Here is a 26,433-nt window from a genome sequence, read left to right as displayed (position 1 = left end):
TGAGATGTCTCCTATTACAAGGCGGTAATGCGTAATAATAAACCGGAAAGGAAATATAGAAACCAAGCAATAAGTCCACTTGTACAACACTATCATATCTCTGTTGAAATGTCTTGATCAAGATTTTTTTTTGTGCTTCCTGTTTATCCTTATTCATTAAGGTAAAGGTATCAAGCTGGTTATTGGTCCGCACACAACATTGGAAACCAAAACTTTCATAGTTGTTCACAAAAATAGAAGACACTGCCGCACGTCATGATTTCCATATGCCCCGGTAAACCATGGCAAACATGCATTCAAACTATCCAAGATTATATCAACAGTGGGCAAATAACTGCTCCTTACTCTTTGATATCTGTACTGCTCTTGCGGACGTGGGCATGCCGAGTTTTCGTCCATCTGTCAAAATTGCTAAACGCGGTTTTGGATGAAGGTTAGCGTGATTTTAACGTTAGATCAAATTAGGCGATCATAATCGTGAGGATGTTATTGATCCGTACTGTCAAGGCTGGCTATACTTAGCAATGAATATGTTTGTTTGTTTAATAGTACTATAGATAATATGGAATGAATGTTTCTTGAATAGCGATGACCATTTTAAGGTGCGCAATGAACTTTTTTTATCTAAATAAGTGATGCGATATTTTAAAGTACATGGTGTTTTTAAAATATGTTATAGTTTTGCACAAATATGTGTTTTGTAAATGCGTGCAAAACATTTTGAAGTATGCAGTAAACAATTTTAAAAATACGTTATGAACTTTTTTTCTAAATGCCCAATGAACATTTTTCAGTGAAGGATTGAATGTTTTAAACAAATAGTGTAAATATATTTAAACAAGCGATGAACAATGTTCGAATACACGACTGTCATTTTTCAAATAGGTGATGCATTTTTAAAAGTACTCGATTAGTAAAAAAAAATAAGTATGTGTACATTTTTACTATTCCATGCAATATAAATTGTCTATTTTTTGGGGAATATTTGAAAAGAAGCTTTTGGAAAGCTGGCTAAAAATTCGATCCAAACGTAGCAGGCCGGTCCATAGCTGGCACGAGAGAGGTGCGCGTTACCTCGACCGTTTTTGTTTGAGCCGACGCCGCCCGGTAAGATCGTTGGGCCTTGTGGCACCGGGCCGGTCGTGGGCTCTAGGCGTGTGGCTTCTGTAGCCACGCGCCCCATCTCGCCGCTCCCGCACCCTGCTTGGTTCTCTCCACCGCCGCCGCCTACTCCGCCGCCCCCCTCCTCCCCTTCCCAGCCCTCTAACCACCGCCGTAGGACCTCTCCTCGCCGACCCTCTGCCCCCTCGGGCATCCCAGCGGCGCGGCAATGAAGCACCGCCGGCGGTCGAAGCAGCAGAAGCTCAACTCCTTACCTCCCCCTACACCCCCGGCCACCCGCGCTCCATGTCCCATGCCAAGGCCGAGCGCCAGCCCGAAAAGCCCTCCCCCCGCCACCCCTCCGCCGGAGCAGGGGCCGGAAGTGGTAGTCCCCGAGGACTGGGCCCTGGCCACCGACGCCATCTCCTCCGATCTCTCGTCTCCGGTCGTCCTCGTGTGCGGGCCCTCCAACAGCGGCAAGTCGACCTTCACCCGCCTCCTCCTCAACAAGCTGCTCCCGAGGTGAACATCGGAATCCAATTCATGACGGCTACTCGAGCACCGTTACCATGCTGTGTTATCTAACTGCTGGTGTGTTGTGCTGTTTTGCAGCTACGGGAGGGTCGGGTATCTGGACACCGACGTGGGGCAGCCGGAGTTCTCGCCGCCGGGGTGCCTCTCCCTGCACATCGTCGACGAAGCTATCACAGGTTCAGACGCGTTGCATAGCGTTAGTGGGAATGGTGTTGGTGGAGAGGATTTTTGTTGTGCAGTGTCTGTGGTATGCTAGTTCCATAGGTCACTGACATGTTGGTTATTGTTCTATGCAGATATGCGGAACCCGGTTCTGCGGGAGGCTGATAGGTGTGATATTCTCGCTCTTTCTTCTACGTAGCTTACTGCTTAGTATGTATTTGCTGTGATGTTTAAAATAATGCCCTCATCAGGTGTGGCACTAAATTGTTTTATTCCAAGGGAGTAGTTCCTGGCCTCCCAGTGCTGATTTTTTTTGGAACTGCACCTCAATGTTTGAAGTCACATGAGAATTGATGTTTCAAGAGCTAGGTTTTGTGCTTTAAGTACTTTGGAATAAAGGAGCAACTTAACCAACAAAAACCCAAGGACATACTCCCTCTGATCGCAACTTTAGGTCGTTTTAAGATTTTAACCAGCCAAACATCCTTAATTTTGACCATCACTGTCAAATGTTTTACAACCATTGATATAACTCATAGTATATCAGTTACCGAATATACTTTTTTTCCTCGAATACACAGGAGAGCTGTGTACCATTGCATTAAGAAGACATGTACATAGAGTACAACACACACACACACACACACACACACACACCCCACTAAATATACTTTTGTAATGGCTTCTTATTTTCTGCTTAAAGTAGCATATTTTCTTAGAAATTGATGGTCACAGTCTCACCTTGGAAAGTGTGTCAGTGTCCAGTACGACCTACATTTGTGGTCAGAGGGAGTACATCATAAATTATGTTTAGCTATTGGTGTTAAGTTATCTGTCAACCATCAACATCCTTTTCTCTTCAAACTGTTGCTCACAAATTCGCTTAATGCATGTTTCATGTTATTATTGTTATTTGTGCATATAACATATTTCTGTCGATCACGATATTAGGTGTTACAGTCTTTTGAAACTGTCAATTTGCTATTTGTATCACTAGGTAGCCTTTTAGATTCTGCCAAAGAAACATTTTCAGTTTAGTATTTTTAAACGTAGTTTCCTTTCTAATGCCTGCATTTATTTTATGTAAACCCATCAGGTGCTGCTTCTACGGTGATATATCTTCAAAAGGGGATCCAGAATCATATCTGAACTCTTTATTTCTCTTGTATACGTACTTCATTGAGAAATATCGTTGTCCTGGGAGTGAAATGCTTCCTTTGATTGTTAACACTCCTGGATGGGTGAAAGGTATATAGTAACAGCCCTCTTAAGTTGTCCGGCTCTGTTTTATTACATTAGGGTGTATATGTGTTTTCATTATTCAGTGTTCACTGTTCTGAACCATTTGCTTTCATCTTAATGCAGGTACTGGGTTTGATATGCTTGTAGAGATGCTAAGGTATATCTGTCCCACGATTGTTGTTCCGATACGCACCAGAATGCAGAGAAAGAATCTCCCTGATGGAATGTTTTGGTTAACTGGTGGGGAAACAGAACCTAAAGTTATTACAATTGATGCTGCAAGTCGTGATTCCTTATCCAAATCGTAAGTAAATTTTTTTCCAGTTTAATGCTCAAGTAAATGTCAAAAACTGTAACCAAGTTGAGTAAGCTAAAAGGCAGTCAAATAGTATTCTTGGTGTTTTGATGAATATGGAGAAGGCCAATGGTCTGGTGGTGGGGAGTCTGTTCAGCCTCCCTGCCAAGTGCCAACCTCGGTTCAGTCTTAGTACCATGAAGTAGTCTCCGCATTCATTTGATGATGAATATGAGGACATGATGTCGGTATACCGGTTGAGGCTCTTTAACCTCCCTGCGTATCTTGGTTCGAGTCCTAGGAGCAACTTTGATGCCCATCTCCTTATTTAGTGAAACTACAGCTCCTGGACAATTTTTTGTAAAGGCAAAAACTTTGATGAATATTATTATTGACTAGCGAACAGTAACTTTTGGTCTCTTGTACAAAGTACAAATACATAAGATCAAATTACAGACTGCAAATGAACAATTAATACCTAATGTTGTTAGTCCAAATATTTGTGCAACTATTTAGCTTCGTGACTGTTATCTTGTTCTTTTTTGATGAATAAGCTCCCATTCCAGCTATAGATGAATTATTCATACTTCTAGGCTCATATTCTACAAAAAGTACTCCCTCCGATCCAAATTAATTTTTGCAGCTTTAGTACAACTTTGTACTAAAGGTGCAGCAATTAATTTGGATCGGAGGGAGTACTTTTTTTTTGTTTGAGGAAAATATAGAAATGATGTATTTAAATTGCCAAGATCGCTAAAGCGGAAAGATGGGGGTGGAATGCGTGAACGGCGGCTTGTGGAGTACTTCAAACAATGTTTCTCAAGTGACATATCACTAGCAACAAATAAAGAGCTTGCTTATGCCCTAGCGTCACTGCCACCCTATGAAGTACCATTTTCAGACGTTACAGTTATGCATCTTCATTGCGAGGTTAGTTGTCTTTCCGGTCAACTATGCTCTGGAACACAATCTGGCTCACTATTTTTCCACTTTCAATTTGAACCCTTATTTGGCTTATTGCAAGAAATACAGGCATCAACACCTCAGTATTTGTTACTTTGGTAACCAATTCTTGGTACCTTCATAAGCACTGGGCTGGGCCATCCTTGCATGACCATGGCCTCTGCTTTCAGGATTAGTTATGTCATGCCTCAGATGCGCTGTTTGTCCTGAGTAGGACCTCCGAGTTAGCTGAAGGTTGTTAGGCATAAATCGAGTCTAGTAGTATTCCACAGAGAAAGGTAAGGTGCGGACCAAGCATGCAAGGGCAATCAATAAAATTGTTAGGCAAATAATTCTAGATTAGAATGCTTGCGTCCTCGATTGAATCATGAGTAGATATAATTAGTTTTCGGTAACATGTTGCGTTAGCTATTGAATTACTTTTGTCACCTTTATGAGTTACAGTACTATTTTGTTTTTTAATGAAGATCTTAAATTTAGGACATTATTAAGAGCATGGTGTATATATATGCCAAAAAATTCTACCCTGGGTTTTATTTTGCATTGGTTATAAAGAATGGCCGAACGTGATAAGTGGAAGATCCTGTGATTTCACTTCTAGGTTTTTGAAAGCACTGAACAGCAACAGACAAAATCATATTCTGCATATTGTTCTTTCTGTTCAGGTACCCCGTACTGAGATATGGCATAGTGTGAATGCAACCATAGTTGGCTTGGCAAGTAGTTGTGACACACCTGCGACCGCCCATGCAGTTCCTTGGTGTGTTGGGCTTGGTACTCTCTCTCTCTCTCTTATGCACAAATATTCGTAGTAAGTACCTACCCCTATATTGAATTTGTGTAAACATCGATAACGGTATATACCTGCCCAGGTATTGTCAGAGGCGTCGATGTGCAAAGAGGCCTGTTATATGTTATCACTCCTGTTGATGTTCAACATCTTCAAAGCGTAGATCTGCTGCTGCAGGGTCTCATTGAGATTCCGAGATCTGTTCTGCAGGTAACCTTTTTCGCCTGGCGATACTTTATCAAGTTTAATGGACACCTCTAAGTATCTCTGTGTGAGGCAAAAATAATGGAGCGTTTCAACAAATCAAAAATATATATTTGAAAAATCCAGAAAGGAATAGAAATTAGAGTTTGTTATGTCCTCTCTACCACAATCAATTTTAAAGTTATCAAGAAATTTTCTAGTCACAAGTGGTGTATACGTTATCAAGCTTAGTAGGCACTTCACATCACATACATATTGATGTTAGAAAACAATAATAGAAAAATGGTTGATGCCTCTAATGCCATGAGCCTACGAGAGAATCAAGCTGTATCGCATGTGTAACATATCAACTCCATTGCAGCCAGTTAGGTTTCAGATGCAACCACTAGCTCTGTTGCGCCGCGAATTAAAATTTTGTTGCATCCCGCTTAACCTTCTTTTTTGATGAACAGGGATGCAACATCCCCGGTTCCATTTCTCAGGCTTATCCTTCTTTCTGCTGCCATTGCAGGTGAAGGGATGCGAGTCGCCGTACATGTCCACCAATGTGCGGGACAAGATAACTGGGAAGGATCTGTACGCGAGTAATCTCAACAGCCCACTGTCCAGACAGGATGACGGCGATTCTGATTCGGGCGCAGATACCATGTAAAACTTGCAACATGTTCGTCTCTTCATTTTCGTTGGAGATGTAATATGGCGCTCGGTCGGCCTGACATGTCGGGGACACAACATAAAATTTTGATAGCGGACCATCTTATTTTGTGTACCCAGTGGTGAAATTTTTGCTGGCTTCAAGATTGAACTGATTTTTCTGCTTTGTGGTATGGCTGTGCCCTGATACTTTGTAACAGAGGTCGGGGTACACATTCCTGGCCAAGGAAAAAAAACTGAAATCACGTTTAGATGTGCGCTGTTTTATTTCTGTCTAAATAAAGCCCTGCTAAAATCAGGCAGCTTCATTTTTTTCTTGGTCAAAATAAATAATTTTGAAGATAAATTCAAGATGCAGCATATCTCCAAATCAGCTTATATAAAATTTCTGGGAAAGGAGTATCTCAAATTTCCTCGTACATCAATCTCATATGTGTAATCGAATTTGGCGTCGATAGCGAGTTCTCCTAGCATAATGGGCAGATCGCAGGAGGCCTTAACATGATTCGTCAATCCCAAAAGCCAGACATCAAAACACACAGGATTTGTATAGCTGCTGAAAATTTCACCTGAGTTTGGCAATACAGTTCTTATTCAGGCAAAGCAGGAGAACATCTCGACTTCCATTAACGGAACATCACGAACAGACAGTACACACCCTCTCTCTCAGATAACCATGCTACTAGCAGACGAAATCAGGAGACAGGCACTCCACCACTTTATCACACTCTGCTTCGATTCGACGCGCACACGATGCGTCTCAGGCGACCTGGACCTGGATTGTCTTGGGCTTCTTGGGCTCGGGCGGCGGCAGCTTCTCGACGGTGACGGTGAGCACGCCGTTGCGGCACGCGGCGGAGATCTTCTCCATGTCGGCGTTCTCGGGGAGCACGAACTTGCGCATCATCTTGCCCATGCGACGCTCCATCCGCACGTACTTGGCGTCCTCCTTCTCCTCCCTCCGGCGCTCGCCGCTGATGACCAGCACCCGCTCGTCCTCCACCTGCACATTGATGTCGCCGGACCCGAGGCCCGGCATGTCCACCACGAACGCGTACGCGCCCGGCAGCTCCTTCACGTCGGCTGGGGTGGCCGCCATGGCGCGCGCGTCGCGGACATAGGCGCGCGTCGGGCCCTGCTTCTCGCCGCCGGCGGCACCAGCCTCGCCGTCTGGGATGTCCAGCAGGTGCTGCAGGGCGGTCATCACCGGGGTCTCCAAGCCGAACACCATGCCCGCCATTCTTGCTGGCTGATCTCGAGCTTGATCAATCTCCTCGGGTTGGACTGCGTTGGATTGCTTGTTGAATTTTGTGGAATGCTTTGGTGGTAATGCCACGGCGAGGAGGAGGGAGTTTATGTAGGTCGCCGGAGGGGGGGAGTCTTCTGGAAGGTAACGGAAACTTCTGAAAGGTGGTGGAACGAGCGCGGAGCATAGGGGAGTCCTTCGGCCGCTGATGGAGAAACTTCTAGAGGTTCCACCTTGGTAGCCTTGGGCCCCACATGTCATTCGGTGTAGCAGTTCTTTTTTAGATACGCAATAGACTTCTAATTAAAAAACGCATGCAGAGATTTTCTCTGGTTAAAGGGAATTTATTGAGAACTAATAGTAGCGAGAAAATTAATCTCTTTCTAATAATAAAGTAAATATTGCTTTTGTCGTCCGTCATTGAAATTACCCCTAAAGTTGATAAAAATTACCCACCAATGCCACCCGTAAGTACAAAAACGATTCGCTTTTCGGATTTCAGAAAACGCCGCCCTCTGTTGTGTTTATAAAGTATTGATATATAGATATACTAGTAACACAGTACTAGCACGATGGTCAGAGGTGCGGTCCTCTAGGCTAGAGACCAGGGCTCGATCCTTGATGTTCTACTTTTTCTCTACCTTTTTCTCATTTTTTTCATGGGCCGGCCCATGTGCAGCTCAGGGCATCCTGTTTAGTATTTTTTTCTTTACTTTTTATTTCCGTTTTAGTTTTTTCTTCTCTAAATTAATTCCAGATTTCAAAAGACCAACAATAACAATAAAAGTTGTCAGTTTGAAAAAATTAGGAAAAGATAAACTGTTTGTGTATTTACAAAATATTCAACAAGTCATAAAACACTCATGAGTTCAAAAATTGATCACATATTATACAACAAATCACGATTTCATATAAATTGTCATGAAATAAAAAAATGTTCATGATTTTTTTAAATCCGATATTCAAAGCATATTTAGGAATTTGGAAAACATGTCTATCAATTTTTAGAAAATGTTTGTAAAAATTAAAACACATATGTTAATAATGAACAAAACTAACTGTCGCTTACATAAAGGTTTTATTAGGAAACCTCTAGAGGTCGTTTTATGATTTTATTTAGTCCCTCGCGTCGGATAAAAAAAGGTTTCCGTGTTTTATAGTTTGCTCAGCTAAAAAATATTTTTTTTGTGACACCTTAACAAATCAAGCCGCGATGAGCATCATATTTTTAGTTTTTGAAATTATATTTTAAAAGTGCCTTATCTCATCATGACATCACTCAGATATACTTTGTGAAATAAAATTTCAAAAATCCTTATGCCATTATTGCATTGGATTCATAACATTTTATATCTATCACACGTGCATAACCTGATAGTTTTTTTTCCGTTGCAACGCACGGGCATTTTTGCTAGTCATAACAATATGATGTTTCAGACAATGTAATGATACATAAATAGTTTAGCGGTAGCCTTGGGCCCACATGTCATCCGGGATAGCAGAGAGATATTTTTTCTAGGATCGACATAGAGAGACGTTTGAAAAGAGAAGAGCATGTTTTTGTTCCTCAAGTTTTCAAAAAGTATAGACTTCTTTATCTATTAATAAAGCATCTATTGTTTCTGTGGTACGTCATTAAAATTGTCCCTAAAGTTTACATAAATTATCCACCATGCCACCGGTAAGTAATAAAAAACGTTTCACAAAGCGGAAAGTTTCGGACTGGGCCGGCCCATGTAAAAACCTCCTATATTACGCTCTACACCCTGGGAGAATATACACCACACCGTATGGACCGGCCCATGCACAGGCGCCAGTTTTTTAGTTCCGTTTATTTATTTATCTTCACTTCCATTTTATTTTTCTATTTCAAATAATTTAGAACTTAAAATAACTTTTAAACTTTTAATAAACTTAAAATTTTAAATCAACATATTTTAAAAAATAAAATGTTTGTAACTTCAAAAACTGCTCGGAGTTTTTGTAAAAAATGCTCGCATATACAATAAATGTTTGCAAGTTTGAAAAAATATTTGTAAAATAAGAAAACTCCATAATTTCAAATCAAACTCCATGTATTAAAAATTACTAAAAGCATTTAACAAAATGCTTTCTAATTCAGAATATGTTAATGCATTTAAAAAACGTCCTAAAATTTTAAAAATAGCTAATGCATGTTTTGATAATTTATTTTTTTATTTAAATTTTCCAGTTCCATTTTTGTTTACTTCTAATTTAAATAATTTAGAATTACAAAAGCATTTGCATATTAAAAAATAGGAATTTTGTATTAAAATGTTGACGAAAACATAAAATGTTTGTGGATTCAAAAAAGGCGCTGGATTTTATAATTTTTTTTGCAAATTCCAAAACAATGTTTTCGATTTTAAAATTGTTCTCATATTTATAAAATTGTTCATGAAAGATCTAATGTATGTAGTTAAACATTAATGCTTCTAAGTCTTTGTGAAACTATACCCGTGTGATTTTTGAAGAATTAACTGTTGGATGGATCGGATTATTATTGTATGTTTTCTAAAAAAATCTAGAAATTAAAAATAATTCTTTAAGTTACCAAGATTTTTGATAACCATGATATTCTTTTTTTGAAAATGTAAAGATTGCTTCTACTTGTGAATACATTTAAAAAAAGAAACATTTTCTTGCATTTCTGCACAAAATTTCAAAATCAAGCGATGATGTGTGAACATAATGTGGTCATCATCATTGATGATTATGTTTTTTTTCTTCCGTTGCAACGCACGGGCCATTTTGATAGTAGTCTTTTAAGATCTTTTGGTATACATTTGGTCTTTCAAGTCTCAAAACCGGATAAATTTGGTACTACACCAGATTTTGAGCCCGTTGACAAGGGGTTTAACCGTCATAAAACGCTTGATGAACAGTGATTTCAGAAAAAACTTAAAAAAAATAAAACTTTTTGGGATCCAATATGCTTACATGTGTAAGGTGCGACCAAGATTTCATGGTCTTCCAATAAACAGTAAATTCGAAAAATATATCTCTTTAAAAAAATCTGAAATTTTTTGTGGTCTAATATGCTTACATGCTCAAGGTGCGACCAAAAGTTGGTGGTCTTTCGACATTCGAGGGCCGTGGCAAAAAATAAATTCGCTAAAGAAGCCAAAATTTATTTTTTTGCTAGAACCCGTCCGATGTTATTCCATGACAAACTTTTGGTCGCTCCTTGCGCATGTAAGAATATTGGATCCCAAAAAAATCTGATTTTTTTTTAATTATTTTTAATTTTTTGGATTACTATTCACCACACAGATATTTTTTTTGCCCGGTGCTCCTTGAGTGTCCAAATAGCACGAAATTTTGGTCGCCCCTTGCGCATGTAAGCATATTGAAGCCTAAGAAATTACATTTTTTTTGTTTTTTAAAAGAAAATTTGAAGTACGGTTCACCACGCGGTTTTGTTACTATCAAACCCGGACAACGGGCACAAAATCCGATTTAGGACCAAACTTATCCAATTTTAAGACTTGAGGGACCAAATGTAAACCAAATATTTTAAGGGATCAAGTCTATACTTTTTAGAAACTTGAGGGACCAAAAACATATTTTTCTCTTAAGAAAAACACATACAGGGATTTTCTTTTTTAGGCAAGGGGACTTTTATTCATAACTACTCTCTTTGTACCTAAATAATTGTAGTTGAAGAGAACTAGTCTAGTTCTCCCCAACTACAATTATTCAGAAATAGACTAGTTCTTTTCAACTATAATTATTTAGAAACAGAGGGGATATTCCCTTCGTCTCATAATGCAAAAACGCATTTGACGTTAGAATAGGACGGAGGAAGATTAAATGTTGTGCACCACCCACGTGCTGAGAACAATATTCAGTGTGATGATTGAAACAATGTAGTGATACACAAATAAGTAAAAGAAAATTGAGAAATAAAAATAATTAACCTACCTAAATGTCTTGGATGTAGGTTTATGGACTCCAGTAGAAAAACAAATATTGTCATTCTATCTCATCATGTGCACCTTTTCTTTTTCACGTCATACAACTCCTTTTCTCAAAGAACCCACATGAAGACGTGTAGAATGAAGGTCTTCAAAATATAGAGTAAACAAAGGCCTTAAAATTGCCAGAAAAAACTCAATCACACAACACACATGCAACTCCGGATCTAGAAAACCATGCCAAGCTTCTATGGCTACACTTGAGAGGGTGACTATTTCAGGCTCGGGACGATTTCTTTCAATCAGTTTTCCTTCCACCATCTAATATGCATCCAACGGATCTGTAAGCTTCTTCTTCCTCCAAGCCCAATGCCACCACACACGAGTGACCGCACTGCAGCCTCGCCGCCGAGATCAACACAAGCTGATGTCACCATTGTCGGTCATCCCTCTAACCCACCTCCACCCGACCCCATGATACGTCCATTTTGCATCATGCTTTCATGTTGATATTTATTGCTTTTTGGGCTGTTATATTACTTGTGGTACCATATTTATGTCTTTTCTCTCTTATTTTACAAGGATTATTTGAAGAGGGAGAATTCAGGCAGCTGGAATTCTGGATTGGAAAAGGAGCAAATCATAGTCCGCTATTCTACACATCTCCAAATGCCATGAAAATTTACGTGGATTTTTTCTGAAATATATTAAAAATACTGGGCGAAAGAACTACTGGAGGGGGGCATTAGGGCCCCACAAGCCCCCACTCCGCCACCACCCCCTGGTGGCGGTGGGCAAGCTTGTGGGCTGCCTGAAGGCCCACTAGCCCCCCTCTGCTTCCCTCTGCGAAGGGCCTATCTTGTACCTTTACTTTTTACCCTTGTAAGAGTCATGGTGATCATCACCAATTCCCTTTTTTTTCCTTTGTCTTGGCTACTGTCACATGTTTAGGGAAGATCTATATTCATATATCAACTTGGGGTTGAGTACTCATGCTTTATTGTTGTTGACTTTACCCTTGAGGTAAACCGTTGGGAGGCAAAACTATAAGCCCCTATCTTCCTTTGTGTCCAGCTGAAACTTTGACACCATGAGTACCACGTGAGTTATAACAATTGTGGAAAACAAAAGAGATGATTGAGTATGTGGGTTTGCCTTACAAGATCTTATTTGACTCTTTCTGATGTTGTGATAAATTGCAATTGCTTCAATGACTATGGACTATTGTTGGTTACTTCTCGGTAAGGTTTTTGCTTCATGCTTTGCTTTGTGAAGGAATTGTTACTTTCCCATAAGAATCTTTATGATATATTGCTGTTCTATGTGTGATCATGATGCCCTCATGTCCGTATTATGTTTTATCGACACCTTCGTCCCCAAACATGTGGACATGTTTATGGAACTTGGTTTTCGCTTGAGGACAAGCGAGGTCTAAGCTTGGGGGAGTTGATACGTCCATTTTGCATCATGCTTTCATGTTGATATTTATTGCTTTTTGGGCTGTTATATTACTTGTGGTACCATATTTATGCCTTTCTCTCTTATTTTGCAAGGATTATTTGAAGAGGGAGAATTCAGGCAGCTGGAATTCTGGACTGGAAAAGGAGCAAATCCTAGTCCACTATTCTACACATCTCCAAATGCCCTGAAAATTTATGTGGATTTTTTCTGGAATATATTAAAAATACTCGGCGAAAGAACTACCGGAGGGGGGCCACCAGGGCCCCACAAGCCCCCACTCTGCCACCACCCCCCTGGTGGTGGTGGGCAAGCTTGTGGGCTGCCTGAAGGCCCACTAGCCCCCCTCTTTTGCTATATGATGCGTCCTGACCTGGAAAAAAATCATACGGGAGATTTTTCGTGGTTTCGCCGCCGCCACGAGGCGGAACTTGAGCAGATCCAATCTAGAGCTCCGGCAGGACGATCCTGCCGGGGGAAACTTCCCTCCCGGAGGGGGAAATCGTCGCCATCGTCATCACCAACACTCCTCTCGTCGGAGGGGAGGCATCTTTATCAACATCTTCATCAGCACCATCTCCTCTCCAATCCCTAGTTCATCTCTTGTAACCAATCTTTTTCTCGCAACTCCGATTGGTACTTGTAAGGTTGCTAGTAGTGTTGATTACTCTTTGTAGTTGATGCTAGTTGGATTATTTGGTGGAAGAGTTTATGTTCAGATCCTTGATGCTATTCATTACACCTATGGTCATGATTATGATTATGTCTTGTGAGTAGTTACTTTTGTTCTTGAGGACATGGGATAAGTCATGCTGATAATAGTCATGTGAATTTGATATTCGTTCGGTATTTTGATATGATGTATGTTGTTTTTCCTCTAGTGGTGTTATGTGAACGTCGACTACATAACACTTCACCATATTTGGGCCTAGAGGAATGCATTGGGAAGTAGTAAGTAGATGATCGGTTGCTGGAGTGACAGAAGCTTACACCCAAATTTATGCGCTGCTTCGTGAGGGGCTGATTTGGATCCACTAGTTTAATGCTATGGTTAGACTTTGTCTTAATTCTTATTTTGTAGTTGCGGATGCTTGCGAGAGAGGTTAAGCATAGGTGGGATGCTTGTCCAAGTAAGGGCAGTACCCAAGCGCCGGTCCACCCACATACCAAACTATCAAAGTAACGAACCGAATCATATGAACATGATGAAACTAGCATGACAGAAATTCCCGTGTGTCCTCGGGAGCGTTTATCCTCCTATAAGACTTTGTTAAGGCTTGTCCCTTGCTACAAAAGGGATTGGGACACTTGCTGCACCGTTGCTACTACTTGTTACTTGTTACTCTTTGCTTGCTACGTTTCACCTCGCTACACAATCACTTGTTACCGCTACTTTCAGTGCTTGCAGTTATTACCTTGCTGAAATCCATCTATCAGAGCCTTCTGCTCCTCGTTGGGTTCGACACTCTTACTTATCGAAAGGACTACGATTGATCCCCTATACTTGTGGGTCATCAAGACTCTTTTCTGGCGCCGTTGCCGGGGAGTGAAGCGCCTTTGGTAAGTGGAAATTGGTAAGGAAACATTTTTATACTGTGCTGAAATTTATTGTCACTTGTCACTATGGAAACTCTTCCTTTGAGGAGTTTGTTCGGGGTATCTTCACCACGGACGGAAGCACGAGGAGTTGCTCCTCGACCTGAGGTACCTACTGAAAATATCTTTTATGAAATTCCTTTGGGTATGCTTGAGAAACTTCTGGCTAATCCTTTTACAGGAGATGGATCTTCACATCCATACTTTCATCTAATCTATGTAGATGAAGTTTGTGGTTTATTTAAGCTTGCAGGTTTGCCCGAGGATGAGGTAAAGAAGAAAGTCTTTCCTTTATCTTTGAAGGATAAGGCATTGACATGGTATAAGCTATGTGATGATGCTGGATCATGGGGCTACAATCGGTTGAAATTGGAATTTCATCAAAAGTTCTATCCTATACATTTAGTACATCGTGATCGGAACTTTATTTATAACTTTTGGCCTCGTGACAGGGAAAGCATAGCTCAAGCTTGGGGGAGGCTTAAATCAATGCTATATTCATGCCCCAATCATGAGCTCTCGAGAGAAATCATCACTCAAAACTTTTATGCTCGGCTTTCTCATCAAGATCGTAGCTTCTCTATGTGAATCTTTTGCTGCTCATGTTGAACTTCCCAAAGAGAAGTGGTTTAAATATCATCCTCCAGTAGAAAGAAACATAGCCAAAACCAATCTAGTTGAGGAGAAAATCTTAGCTATTAGTGATCCTGTTGTTCCTTGTGCTTACACTGAGAAACCACCATACCCTCCTAGAATGAAGGATTATTCTAAAGCTCCAACTGTGATACGTAGGGGTTACATTAGACCACTTGCACCCCCTGAGGAGATTAGAGTTGAACCTAGTGTTGTTATTATCAAAGATCTCTTAGCCGAAGACATAGACGGACATGTTATTAAATTATGTGAGGACTCCGCTAGAATTGCTAAACCTCACACGAAAGACAAGCACGGACCTATAGTTGGCCTACCCGTTATTTCTGTTAAGATAGGAGATCACTGTTACCATGGTTTATGTGATATGGGAGCTAGTGTTAGTGCAATACCCCGTTCTCTCTATGATGAAATCAAAGATGAGATTGCACCTGTTCAGATAGAACCCATTGATGTCACTATCACGCTAGCTAATAGAGACACTATCTGCCTCTGGGAATTGTGAGAGACGTAGAAGTCCTATGTGGTAAGACGAAGTATCCTACTGATTTCCTCGTCCTTGGTACTTCACAAGATAGCTTTTGTCCCATCATATTCGGTAGACCCTTTCTCAACTGTTAGAGCATATATCTCCATATGTGGTTTTGGTAATTGATGACAATTCCTATGGGCTAATGGTTGACTTAAGTTATATTTATAGGATTTGTCCATAGCCACTTCTTGAAGTCCATCTGTTGGGTTCAAGGAGTTTATATGATGACCAAGATGGTATTCAAGGTATTATCCAAAGAATGGTCATAGAGACACTAGGCTGATCAAGATCTCAGACAAAGAGTAAATCAAGATGATCAACACACAAAGCGTATAAGATGTACCGAGAGGGATCAAGTGATCCCATGGTATGGTAAGCTTTGTCCATTGCGTGTTTGTGTACTAACCCATGGTCTTTGTGAGAGTCCTATGTGGGGGTTAGGTGTGCTTCCATGGGCTTGCGTCAAAAGGAAGATCTCATACAACCCATGAAGGATGACGTCAAGTGGTGATCGTCATCAAGATTGTGGTGTGCAAGTTCAAGTGGATCGGCAAGAATATATCATTGAAACTATTGTTAATGATCATGTGTTGATAACGACAAGCTCATGTGCTAACAAGGACAAGATCAAGATAAGCATTCCTAAGCACTACATGCTTGACTCTTGTGGATGTTCACATGGTGGACAAATGAAGATGAATACATAAGCTAGGCTTTCCACATTGTGTATGGGAGAGCTGCTTGAAGACTTCATCATGTCTTGCTTTCAACTTGAGCCAAGAAGGAACAACAACATCAAGCTCAAGTGAAAGGGCTAACTCAAAGGTATCAGTTCCTTTGACATTAGTGGTGCGGAGTGATGATCAACGAATAAAAGTATACACTCAAGTATGGATCATCGGTACCCCTTTTATAATTCTTGAGTCTTTAGGGATCCCGCACTATTAAGAGGGGATCACAAGTTTTGTGATGAACTTGCTCAAACTAGATATCCATTGTTCTGCTCTTACCACATCTCCACTGCTCTGCTGTTATTAGAAAACAGGACCAGTGCCTCGGACATCCGGCCTCCTCCGGACGTCCGAGCCCCGGACATCCGGCCTCCTCCGGACGTCCGAGGCCCAGACGTCCGACCAGCTTCGGAAATCCGGAGCTTTGCACCAGAGAAACTTGAGCCATATAACTCGGACTTCCGGCTCCCTCCGGACGTCCGACCAGCTTCGGAAATCCGGAGCTTTGCACCAGAGAAACTTGAGCCATATATCTCTGACTTCCGGCTCTCTCCGGACGTCTGAGGGCCGGACGTCCGTCCCCTTTCGGAAATCCGAAATCTTGCACCAGTGAAGTTTGAGTCCAATAACTCGAACTTCCGGCCTTCTCCGTACGTCCGGTCCCTGTTCAACTCCACAGTGGTTCCAGATATATTTACAGCCCTCGGACGTCCGACCCCTTGTGGACGCCCGGACATCCGTGAACTGCCGGATGTCCGACCCCTGTGTGACTTAAAGTGTCCCCAACGGCTGTTTTTCTCTCCCCACTATAAATACCCCCTCCCACTTTGTGAGAGGGTGCCCAACACAGCCTTATCCACATAATAACACATTTCTACCTCACACACATTTGCTCACACCAAATCTTAGATCCCAAGAGCATTTGTGAGCCCCTTTGAGAGTTGTTCCAATCAAAAGATAGATCGTCTCCCTCCCCTCCTCTCAACCCAGGCTATTTGAGATTTGAGCAAGTTTTGAGCATTCCCCGTGATCTTGTTACTCTTGGAGGTTGGAGACTCCTAGGCGGTAGGAGTTCTTCGGAGAGGAATCAATCCGTGTGATTACCCCCGGAAAAGTTTGTGAGGGTTTGGAAGCCACCTCAAAGGCTTACCACTAGTGGTTGAGAAACGCCTTCGTGGTGTTATCTCAAAGGGAGAATAGGGTGAGCCTTCGTGGCGTTGGTGTGCCTTCGTGGTAACATCCACCTCTCTAACGGTGGCTAGCTTCGCTCCAAGGAAGTGAACATCGGGATACATCTTCGTCTCAGTGACCTTGGTTATCCTTAACCCTAACTCCTTACTTGTGGTTTACTTGTGTTACTTGAGCATACATACATTGCATATTGTTTGTGCTCATTATATTGTGTTGGCAATTTCTTGTACAAGATTAATCATTCAAGCATACCTTCTATATCCACACGTTCACACTTGCAACTTTTGATATATCGTGTGCTATAGTGTGATCTAGTATCTTGTGTCGTTCACCTACTTGTCGTGTGATATAGCTCAAGTAAGTTTGTGTAACTTACTTGTGCTTGTTAGTAACTGTATTGTGTCCATCTTGGTAGATCGTGTTGTTGTTACACGTTGCAGTGCCTAGTGCATTTAGGATTTGTGCTTGACAAGTACCCTCTTAGTTTATTTCCGCATTAGGTTTAAGCCAAATTCGAAGAAGTTTTTAAATAGCCTATTCACCCCCCTTTAGGCGTCATCGAGGTCTTTTCAATTGGTATCAGAGCTAGGTCTCTCTTTAATTAGGTTTCACGACCTAGAGAGTATCGATGTCGACTATTGGATTAGTGCACAATGGCACCTTTGACTTTGATGGCACAAGTTATACCCTATGGAGAATCCGTATGCTTCATCACTTTCGGGCCATGGGCCCAAATACTTTACGAATTGTTCTTGTAGGGATTGCCGACAAAAAGGATGATGCATCTTCATCTACTAATGAAATGTATCTTGATTGTGAGGCTTTTCTTGCCATTCATCGAACCATAAGTCCTGAAGTGTTTATGTCTATCTCGACTTGCAAGTCAGCTCATAAAGTTTGGACTAAACTTGAATATATATATGGTGGGTCCAATCTTGATGAAGACGATATTATGATGAAGGAGTTGGTGCATGAGCTCTTCACTCTTTTCGATCATAAAGAGTCCACCACTACTTCCATATCCGATTGCTTGCACACCTCAGCATCTTCAATCTCACAAGGTAATGACATGGTGAGTGAAGAAATATATGTTGATGAAAATGTCATAGCCTCTATGGACATGAGCATATTTAGCACCACACATAGTGTAAATTATTGTGCTGATAGGTCATGCATTTCACCTAAAGATCCCTCGACAAATGTATGTGGTGATATGCCTGCTCTCCCGTGTCCTCTTGATCAAAATATCTTGTTTCTCCCTAGTTGCTCTATGACTAATCATTTAGGGGAAATCAAGAAATATGAAGTACTTTTGACTAATGAAGAATATGATTCACCAAAAGATTCATCATCAACTCCTCCAGTTCACACGTGCCTCATGGCAAGAGGTAATAATGAGGTATCATCTTCCATGTGCAATAACGATGATATTTGCGATGAGGATGATGATGATGACTTGACTGAAAATATCTATGTGATTAGTAAAATTCTTCATAAAGCTAAAAATAATGCTCTTCAAAGGTTCCAATATGTTCTTGCTTACTTTGAAAAGTGTAATGATTCACTTAATCATGAACAAGCTAAAAGTGAACAACTTGAACATGAACTTGAGAAGAGTCATCAAGCATGTAGAGACTTAAGATCTTCAAAAGGAGAGATTGAAGTTACTCATGATAAACTTAAAAGAGATTTTGAGGTCCTTCTCCTTGAATGCAAGAATGTCAAGGGAGAGCTCGTCAAAACCTCTAAGATCTATGAGGAGCTTCAATCTACTCATGAGAAGTCTCTAATCGCTACTTACTCCTCTCATATTGTTGATGATACTTGTACATCTAACCCTACCTCTTTTGAAGTATCAACATTGAAGGAGAATGTTGAGCTACGTGCTCAACTTGATTTACTAACTAGCAATTATGGGAAGTTGGAAGAAAACCATGTAATGTTCACAAGCTCTCATGCCGATCTTCTAACATCCCATAATGTGCAAAAGTTAGCTCATGAGGCTATCATCACCAAGGTAACATCAAGTGAGCCTCATGTGGACAATGGCACTACTTCTAGTCAAAGTACTATATTTCCATGTGCTAGTCCTCGTAATTCGTCTACTCATAATGTTGCTACCTCGTGTGATGAATTAGTTTCCTTGCCTTGTTGCTCTAACATTGAAGCTTACACTTCCTCTAGTACTTGCATTGATACTAACCGTGCAGAGGAAATCGAAGAGCTCAAGGCCCAAGTCACTTCTTTGAAGAAAGACTTGGAATAGTGTCATGAAGGGATGTCCACACTCAACAACGTCCTGTGTGAGCAAACATCTCCGAATGACAAAAATGATGTTGGAGTAAACTCAAACAAGAACAAGAGGGGCCTAGAACAAGTCAATAATTCGGCCAAAATCATTCGCTTCAAGTGCAAAGTTAAAGGGCACCATGTTAGATCTTGCCCTCTGAAGACGAAGTCTCAAAGTCACAAGCAACAAGGGAAGCGGCCACAAACTCAATCACATATTCAGCTACAAGTTGAAGGAAGGCCTCTTCCCAATAAGACCCAAGCCAACACTCCCCGAGGTGAGAAATCAACTGGGAAGAAAGCAAAGGGTAGATGTTGCTACTTATGTCGTGAGAAGGGTCACGTCGCTTCGTCTTGCACAAGAGGTAACTTATCCAACCCAATCACTATTGATGATATCTATTCCCTTGGGAAGGATAAGGTTGGCAATGTGTTTGCCAAGTTTGTTGGTACTCAAAATGGTGTCAAGAAAAGAACCATTTGGGTTGCCAAGCCTATTGTGATTAACCTCTTAGGACCCAACGTAGTTGGGGACCAACAAGATCAAACTTGATCAATAGGTGACTATGGAGGACATTAGAGACTTGGATACGTAATGAAGAATTAAGGGGTCTTCATCATTCATATTATCTCAAGCCAGGTCATTTGGATTATTGAGTTTCTATCTTATATCCAATGTGCCTCCTTACGGTAACTTATACTTAAACTGTTTACATTGCTAGGTGCTTGCCCCTTTGCATGTTGTGGTTTTGTACCTTGCATGCGTTGTATATGTTGTGCTTCCAACTTGCTTATCTTGAGTAATTGAGTATGTGTATGTTGGTTTGCATATCATGTACATGTGAGTCTTGTATTGAGCCTTTTTGCATCTTGTTTGTATTTTTGTTGGCTCTTGTGAGAGATTAATGGATTATCCCATTGTGGGGGAGTGATGTGCTTTGCACACCTCACAATCCTATAAATGTGTATACATGGGGAATACCACTTAGTTTTGATATTTCAAGATTATCTAGTTTCTATGTGGTATGTCTTACTCATGAGAAATTCAAATTCTATATGGTCCATTAAGTATCTCTTGTTGGTTTTAATTTGCCACTTGTTAATATTGTTGGTTTATCACATTACGGGGGAGTAATATGCTACGTGCATATTACAAAACTAGAAAATGTGTACATTTGAGGTGTTGCCACTTAGTATTGATATTGTAAATTATCTTGTTCTTAGGTGGAATGTTAGCTCTACAAGTGTCATTTGCTTGCGTTTTATGGGTAAAGATGATCTTGGATATATTTGCGATCTACCAATGAGTATCACTTCCAAAATACTTCTTGTCCTTGACAATTGGTATTCCCATCATGTGATAGGAATTGCTAATCGTCTTTACATTGGATTTTGTGTTTCATTTGTCTTCCTTGCCTCTTATGGATCTATTTGAACATGTCTAGTGTTTTTATAGATATAGATAAAGTGATGATCCCATCGTATGCATTTTGTATTTAAATGAAAATTCTATATAATGCACGTCCCTTGGGGGAGTTGTCCTATTTTCTTTAGAACACTCTCTTTATTCACCCATCATAAAATCTTTTGATCCCCATCAAGTGTGTGTTGATGGGAGGCAAGTCTTGCTCTTTATGATGCTTTGTGCCATCATGAAAATTTGTCGAGGGCTTGGTTTGTTGGAACCTGGCTCTCTTTTGGAAATTAGATACCTCATGTTTGTTTTCCTTCAATTGGTTTCTTGTTTCCTTTTATTTGGCATGTGTCAATGGATATCTCATTCCTTGAGGTATCTTTTAGTTGATATCCTTCAAGTGATATTTCTTTTTGTTTAGGATCTTATTATCACTTGATACCTTGTCTTTTGGTGACTTATCAACTTTGTGTTGAGTTGATTCTTGAGAGTCTTGAGCATGCATATCTACTATATACAACTTCTTTTGCTTGCTTTCCTTCTTTGACCCAATATATAAGGAAAACTCCACCTTGTCATAAATTGGGTAAAGTGTGCATGAAATTCAAATTCATATCTATATGCACATATGTATGTGGAGTTTTTCCTATGTATTGCTGGTTTTCTAACTCTTTGGTCCCAATGAGTTTGGGCACCATTTTGTTTGTTTTGTTGTTCTAGGAACAACTGGAGATGCATTGGATGCTCGGCTCACCTATAAGGAAGGTGTTGAGGCCATGTGATTATTGGAGCCAAGTTAGGATGATCAAAGAACAACTATCTACTACATCAATCCAATGTTGTCTCGGTAACAAGTATCCACTTCATGCATTCTTTTCTTGCAAAGGCCCCAACCTGTCTTTTCTTTTCCAGGTTGCATCATGGCATGAATCTCTTGATTCGTTCTTGTAGTACTTGTTTGCTTTCTCAAAGCATCCGAACGATGATGTCTTACTACTAGTTGGGATATCTTTGATGTTAGTATGTTGGAAGTTCATATTGTAGAATAAGAAAATATTAGGCCATGTGGTATGCTTCCAAGCAAAAGATCTCATTGATATATTTATGACTTCCTTTTGGATATCTAGTTTGTTCCTTCTTGTAACCATTTCGTGTGTATATCCTTCTTTGTGGATATATATCATCATGATTGTCTTCTACTTAGAATCTTTTACACATGAGAGAAGTTACATCTCTAATTGATATCCTCTTTTCTTTCACGTCCATCGTTACATTTCCTTTTTCAGTTTTTGGTGGCTTCGTGAAAGGATTTGTTTTGAGTGCGTATCTTATTTTCCTACATCTTGATGCACTCTTTGGCCGTGAAGATTATTTTTCCTCATGCTTGTCTTGATGAGGGTTTTGCCATTTCAATTAGTATCCCTCCTCTTGATAAGGTTCTTAGTTTCTATCTTCACAATGGGTTGTCACAAGCGTTGGTTCTTATTTTGTTTATTAGTAAGCTTGTGAACCCATTTTCTAGTATGTGTGTGTGGGAATGATATGTCTTGCACTTTGTATCTCATTTCATCAAGACTATGTGATGAGTAATGCTCATCCTTATCTTAGTCTTCTCAAGTGCTTTGCCATGACTCACACACATTACTTTGGTTGAGCTTATTCTTAAGTTGCTTCCTTTACATGTTGCTCAACCATTTGTTTTGTGCAATTGATATGCTTATTGTCTCATCTACCTTCTTGCACTCGTTGTGTGTTTTTATTAATTTTGGGGGAGCAACGATCCTATTTTGTGCACCTGTATCAAATACAAAAATCTCGTATTAGTGCACAAATCATGGGGTGCTTCTCTAGTTTTTGATAAAACACTCTGTTGCCTTTATCATAATATCTTCTATTCATGTGGTTCGAAGGACCATACGATTGTTTGTTCCATCTGGAATCTTTTGATTGCTTGCCTCTATCTTTGTATGTCTTTGTGGCATACGATCCTTTTATTTGCAATCTTTGGGTCCTCAATATAGTTTGTTTTCATCCAACTACTTATCATTGTATTTGTGTATTTTTCTGCACTTTGCTGAGAAGTATACACTTTTTGGAGGACCACCTACTATATTGGCTTTCTAAACTTTTCGTCCCTTTTGGCAATCGATGCCAATGGGCGAGAAGTTTAGAGAGTTTACTTTGGATATGTTTAGAGGGTTTTGCTTTTATTGCGTAAGCATTTACATCTTGCACACATGCATTATTACCTTGTATGTGTGCGCTTGGTTATGCTTATTTCCTTATATAAACTCTCTTGACGTGGTTGTCTTCAATTACCAAAATGGGGGAGATTGTTAGAGCATATATCTCCATATGTGGTTTTGGTAATTGATGACAATTCCTATGGGCTAATGGTTGCCTTAAGTTATATTTATAGGATTTGTCCATAGGCACTTCTTGAAGTCCATCTGTTGGGTTCAAGGAGTTTATATGATGACCAAGATGGTATTCAAGGTATTATCCAAAGAATGGTCATAGACACACTAGGCTGATCAAGATCTCAGACAAATAGTAAATCAAGATGATCAACACACAAAGCGTATAAGATGTACCGAGAGGGATCAAGTGATCCCATGGTATGGTAAGCTTTGTCCATTACGTGTTTGTGTACTAACCCATGGTCTTTGTGAGAGTCCTATGTGGGGGTTAGGTGTGCTTCCATTGGCTTGCGTCAAAAGGAAGATCTCATACAACCCATGAAGGATGACGTCAAGTGGTGATTGTCATCAAGATTGTGGTGTGCAAGTTCAAGTGGATCGGCAAGAATATATCATTGAAACTATTGTTAATGATCATGTGTTGATAACGACAAGCTCATGTGCTAACAAGGACAAGATCAAGATAAGCATTCCTGAGAACTACATGCTTGACTCTTGTGGATGTTCACATGGTGGACAAATGAAGATGAATACATAAGCTAGGCTTTCCACATTGTGTATGGGAGAGCTGCTTGAAGACTTCATCATGTCTTGCTTTCAACTTGAGCCAAGAAGGAACAACAACATCAAGCTCAAGTGAAAGGGCTAACTCAAAGGTATCACTTCCTTTGACGTTAGTGGTGCGGAGTGATGATCAACGAATAAAAGTATACACTCAAGTATGGATCATCGGTACCCCTTTTATAATTTTCTTGAGTCTTTAGGGATCCCGCACTATTAAGAGGGGATCACAGGTTTTGTGATGAACTTGCTCAAACTAGATATCCACTGTTCTGCTGTTATCAGAAAACAGGACCAGTGCCTCGGACATCCGGCCTCCTCCGGACGTCCGAGGCCTGGACGTCCGACCAGCTTCGGAAATCCGGAGCTTTGCACCACAGAAACTTGAGCCATATAACTCGGACTTCCGGCTCCCTCCAGACGTCCGACCAGCTTCCGAAATCCGGAGCTTTGCACGAGAGAAACTTGAGCCATATATCTCGGACTTCCGGCTCCGTCCGGACGTCCGAGGGCCGGACGTCCGTCCCCTTTCGGAAATCCAAAATCTTGCACCAGTGAAGTTTGAGTCGAATAACTCGGACTTCCGGCCTTCTCCGGACGTCCGATCCCTGTTAAACTCCACGGTGGTTCTAGATATATTTACAGCCCTCGGACGTCCGACCCCTGTCGGACGTCCGACCCCTTGTGGACGCCCGGACATCCGTGAACTTCCGGATGTCCGACCCCTGTGTGACTTAAAGTGTCCCCAACGGTTGTTTTTCTCTCCCCACTATAAATACCCCCTCCCACTTCGGAGAGGGTGCCCAACACAGCCTTATCCACATAAGAACACATTTCTACCTCACACACATTTGCTCACACGAAATCTTAGATCCCAAGAGCATTTGTGAGCCCCTTTGAGAGTTGTTCCAATCAAAAGATAAATCGTCTCCCTCTCCTCCTCTCAACCCAAGCTATTTGAGATTTGAGCAAGTTTTGAGCATTCCCCGTGATCTTGTTACTCTTGGAGGTTGGAGACTCCTAGGCGGTAGGAGTTCTTCGAAGAGGAATCAATCCATGTGATTACCCCCTGAAAAGTTTGTGAGGGTTTGGAAGCCACCTCAAAGGCTTACCACTAGTGGTTGAGAAACGCCTTCGTGGTGTTATCTCAAAGGGAGAATAGGGTGAGCCTTCGTGGCGTTGGTGTGCCTTCGTGGTAACATCCACCTCTCTAACGGTGACTAGCTTCCCTCCAAGGAAGTGAACATCGGGATACATCTTCGTCTCAGTGACCTTGGTTATCCTTAACCCTAACTCCTTACTTGTGGTTTACTTGTGTTACTTGAGCATACATACATTGCATATTGTTTGTGCTCATTATATTTTGTTGGCAATTTCTTGTACAAGATTAATCATTCAAGCATACCTTCTATATCCACACGTTCACACTTGCAGCTTTTGATATATCGTGTGCTATAGTGTGATCTAGTATCTTGTGTCGTTCACCTACTTGTCGTGTGATATAGCTCAAGTAAGTTTGTGTAACTTACTTGTGCTTGTTAGTAACTGTATTGTGTCCATCTTGGTAGATCATGTTGTTGTTACACGTTGCAGTGCCTAGTGCATTTAGGATTTGTGCTTGACAAGTACCCTCTTAGTTTATTTCCGCATTAGGTTTAAGCCAAATCCGAAGAAGTTTTTAAATATCCTATTCACCCCCCTCTAGGCGTCATCGAGGTATTTTCATCAACACTATCAATGCTCACATTGATTGCATTAAGCAGACTGTCACAGTAAGTTTCGACGGTGTGTCTCATGAATTTAACTTCTCCAAGTTTGGAAGACAACCCCATGAAAGAGAGTCGTCTGGTAGAGATGAAATCATTGCTCTTGCCTCTATTTCCGTACCTCCTACGGATCCTTTAGAGAAATATCTGCTTGAGCATGAAAATGATATGCATATGGAAGAGAGAGATGAGATAGATAAAATTGTCTTAGAACAATATCCTATTCTCACGAATAATCTGCCTGTTGAACTGCTTGGGGATCCTTCCCCACCAAAGGGTGATCCTGTGTTCGAGCTTAAACAGTTGCCTGATACTCTTAAGTATGCCTATCTTGATGAGCAGGAGATATATCCTGTCATTATTAGTGCTCTCCTCTCAGAGCGCGAAGAGAAGAAGTTACTAAAAACTGTGAGGAAGCACCGCGCTGCTATTGGATATACTTTTGTTGATCTGAAGGGTATTAGTCCTACTCTATGGCAGCACAAGATTAAAACCGATCCTGACTTTAAACCAGTTGCTGATCATCAAAGGAGATTAAATGCTAAGATGAAAGAGGTAGTTAGAAAAGAAATATTAAAGCTTCTGGAAGCAGGAATCATTTATCCTGTTGCTCATAGTGATTGGGTAAGTCCAGTACATTGCGTACCTAAGAAGGGAGGTATCACCGTTGTTCCTAATGATAAGGATGAACTAAT

The 26,433-nt window shown here is 40.8% G+C and overlaps 2 protein-coding genes across 2 annotated transcripts; one reads left to right on the top strand and one right to left on the bottom strand.

Annotated features, from left to right (window-relative positions):
* The first annotated feature begins 1,196 nt into the window (after positions 1–1,196).
* On the top strand, positions 1,197–6,196 carry LOC123442939 (polynucleotide 5'-hydroxyl-kinase NOL9-like). The gene is made up of 9 exons (XM_045119128.1): positions 1,197–1,623; positions 1,714–1,811; positions 1,932–1,965; positions 2,894–3,045; positions 3,163–3,343; positions 4,084–4,264; positions 4,963–5,071; positions 5,170–5,297; positions 5,803–6,196. The coding sequence occupies exons 1-9, from the start codon at positions 1,331–1,333 to the stop codon at positions 5,941–5,943; spliced, it is 1,317 nt and encodes a 438-aa protein (XP_044975063.1). The 5' UTR covers positions 1,197–1,330; the 3' UTR covers positions 5,944–6,196.
* A 278-nt stretch (positions 6,197–6,474) lies between these two features.
* LOC123439504 (17.5 kDa class II heat shock protein-like) lies at positions 6,475–7,315 on the bottom strand. The gene has a single exon (XM_045116218.1). It carries the CDS (start codon positions 7,183–7,185, stop codon positions 6,706–6,708), a length of 480 nt encoding a protein of 159 aa, XP_044972153.1. The 5' UTR covers positions 7,186–7,315; the 3' UTR covers positions 6,475–6,705.
* Between the last annotated feature and the right edge of the window lie 19,118 nt (positions 7,316–26,433).

The sequence above is a fragment of the Hordeum vulgare genome, chromosome 3H (genome assembly GCF_904849725.1).
Source record: "Hordeum vulgare subsp. vulgare chromosome 3H, MorexV3_pseudomolecules_assembly, whole genome shotgun sequence".
NCBI lineage: Eukaryota > Viridiplantae > Streptophyta > Magnoliopsida > Poales > Poaceae > Hordeum > Hordeum vulgare.
The sequence above is the reverse complement of the archived record's forward strand: the minus strand, read 5'-3'. Positions and strand labels throughout refer to the sequence as shown.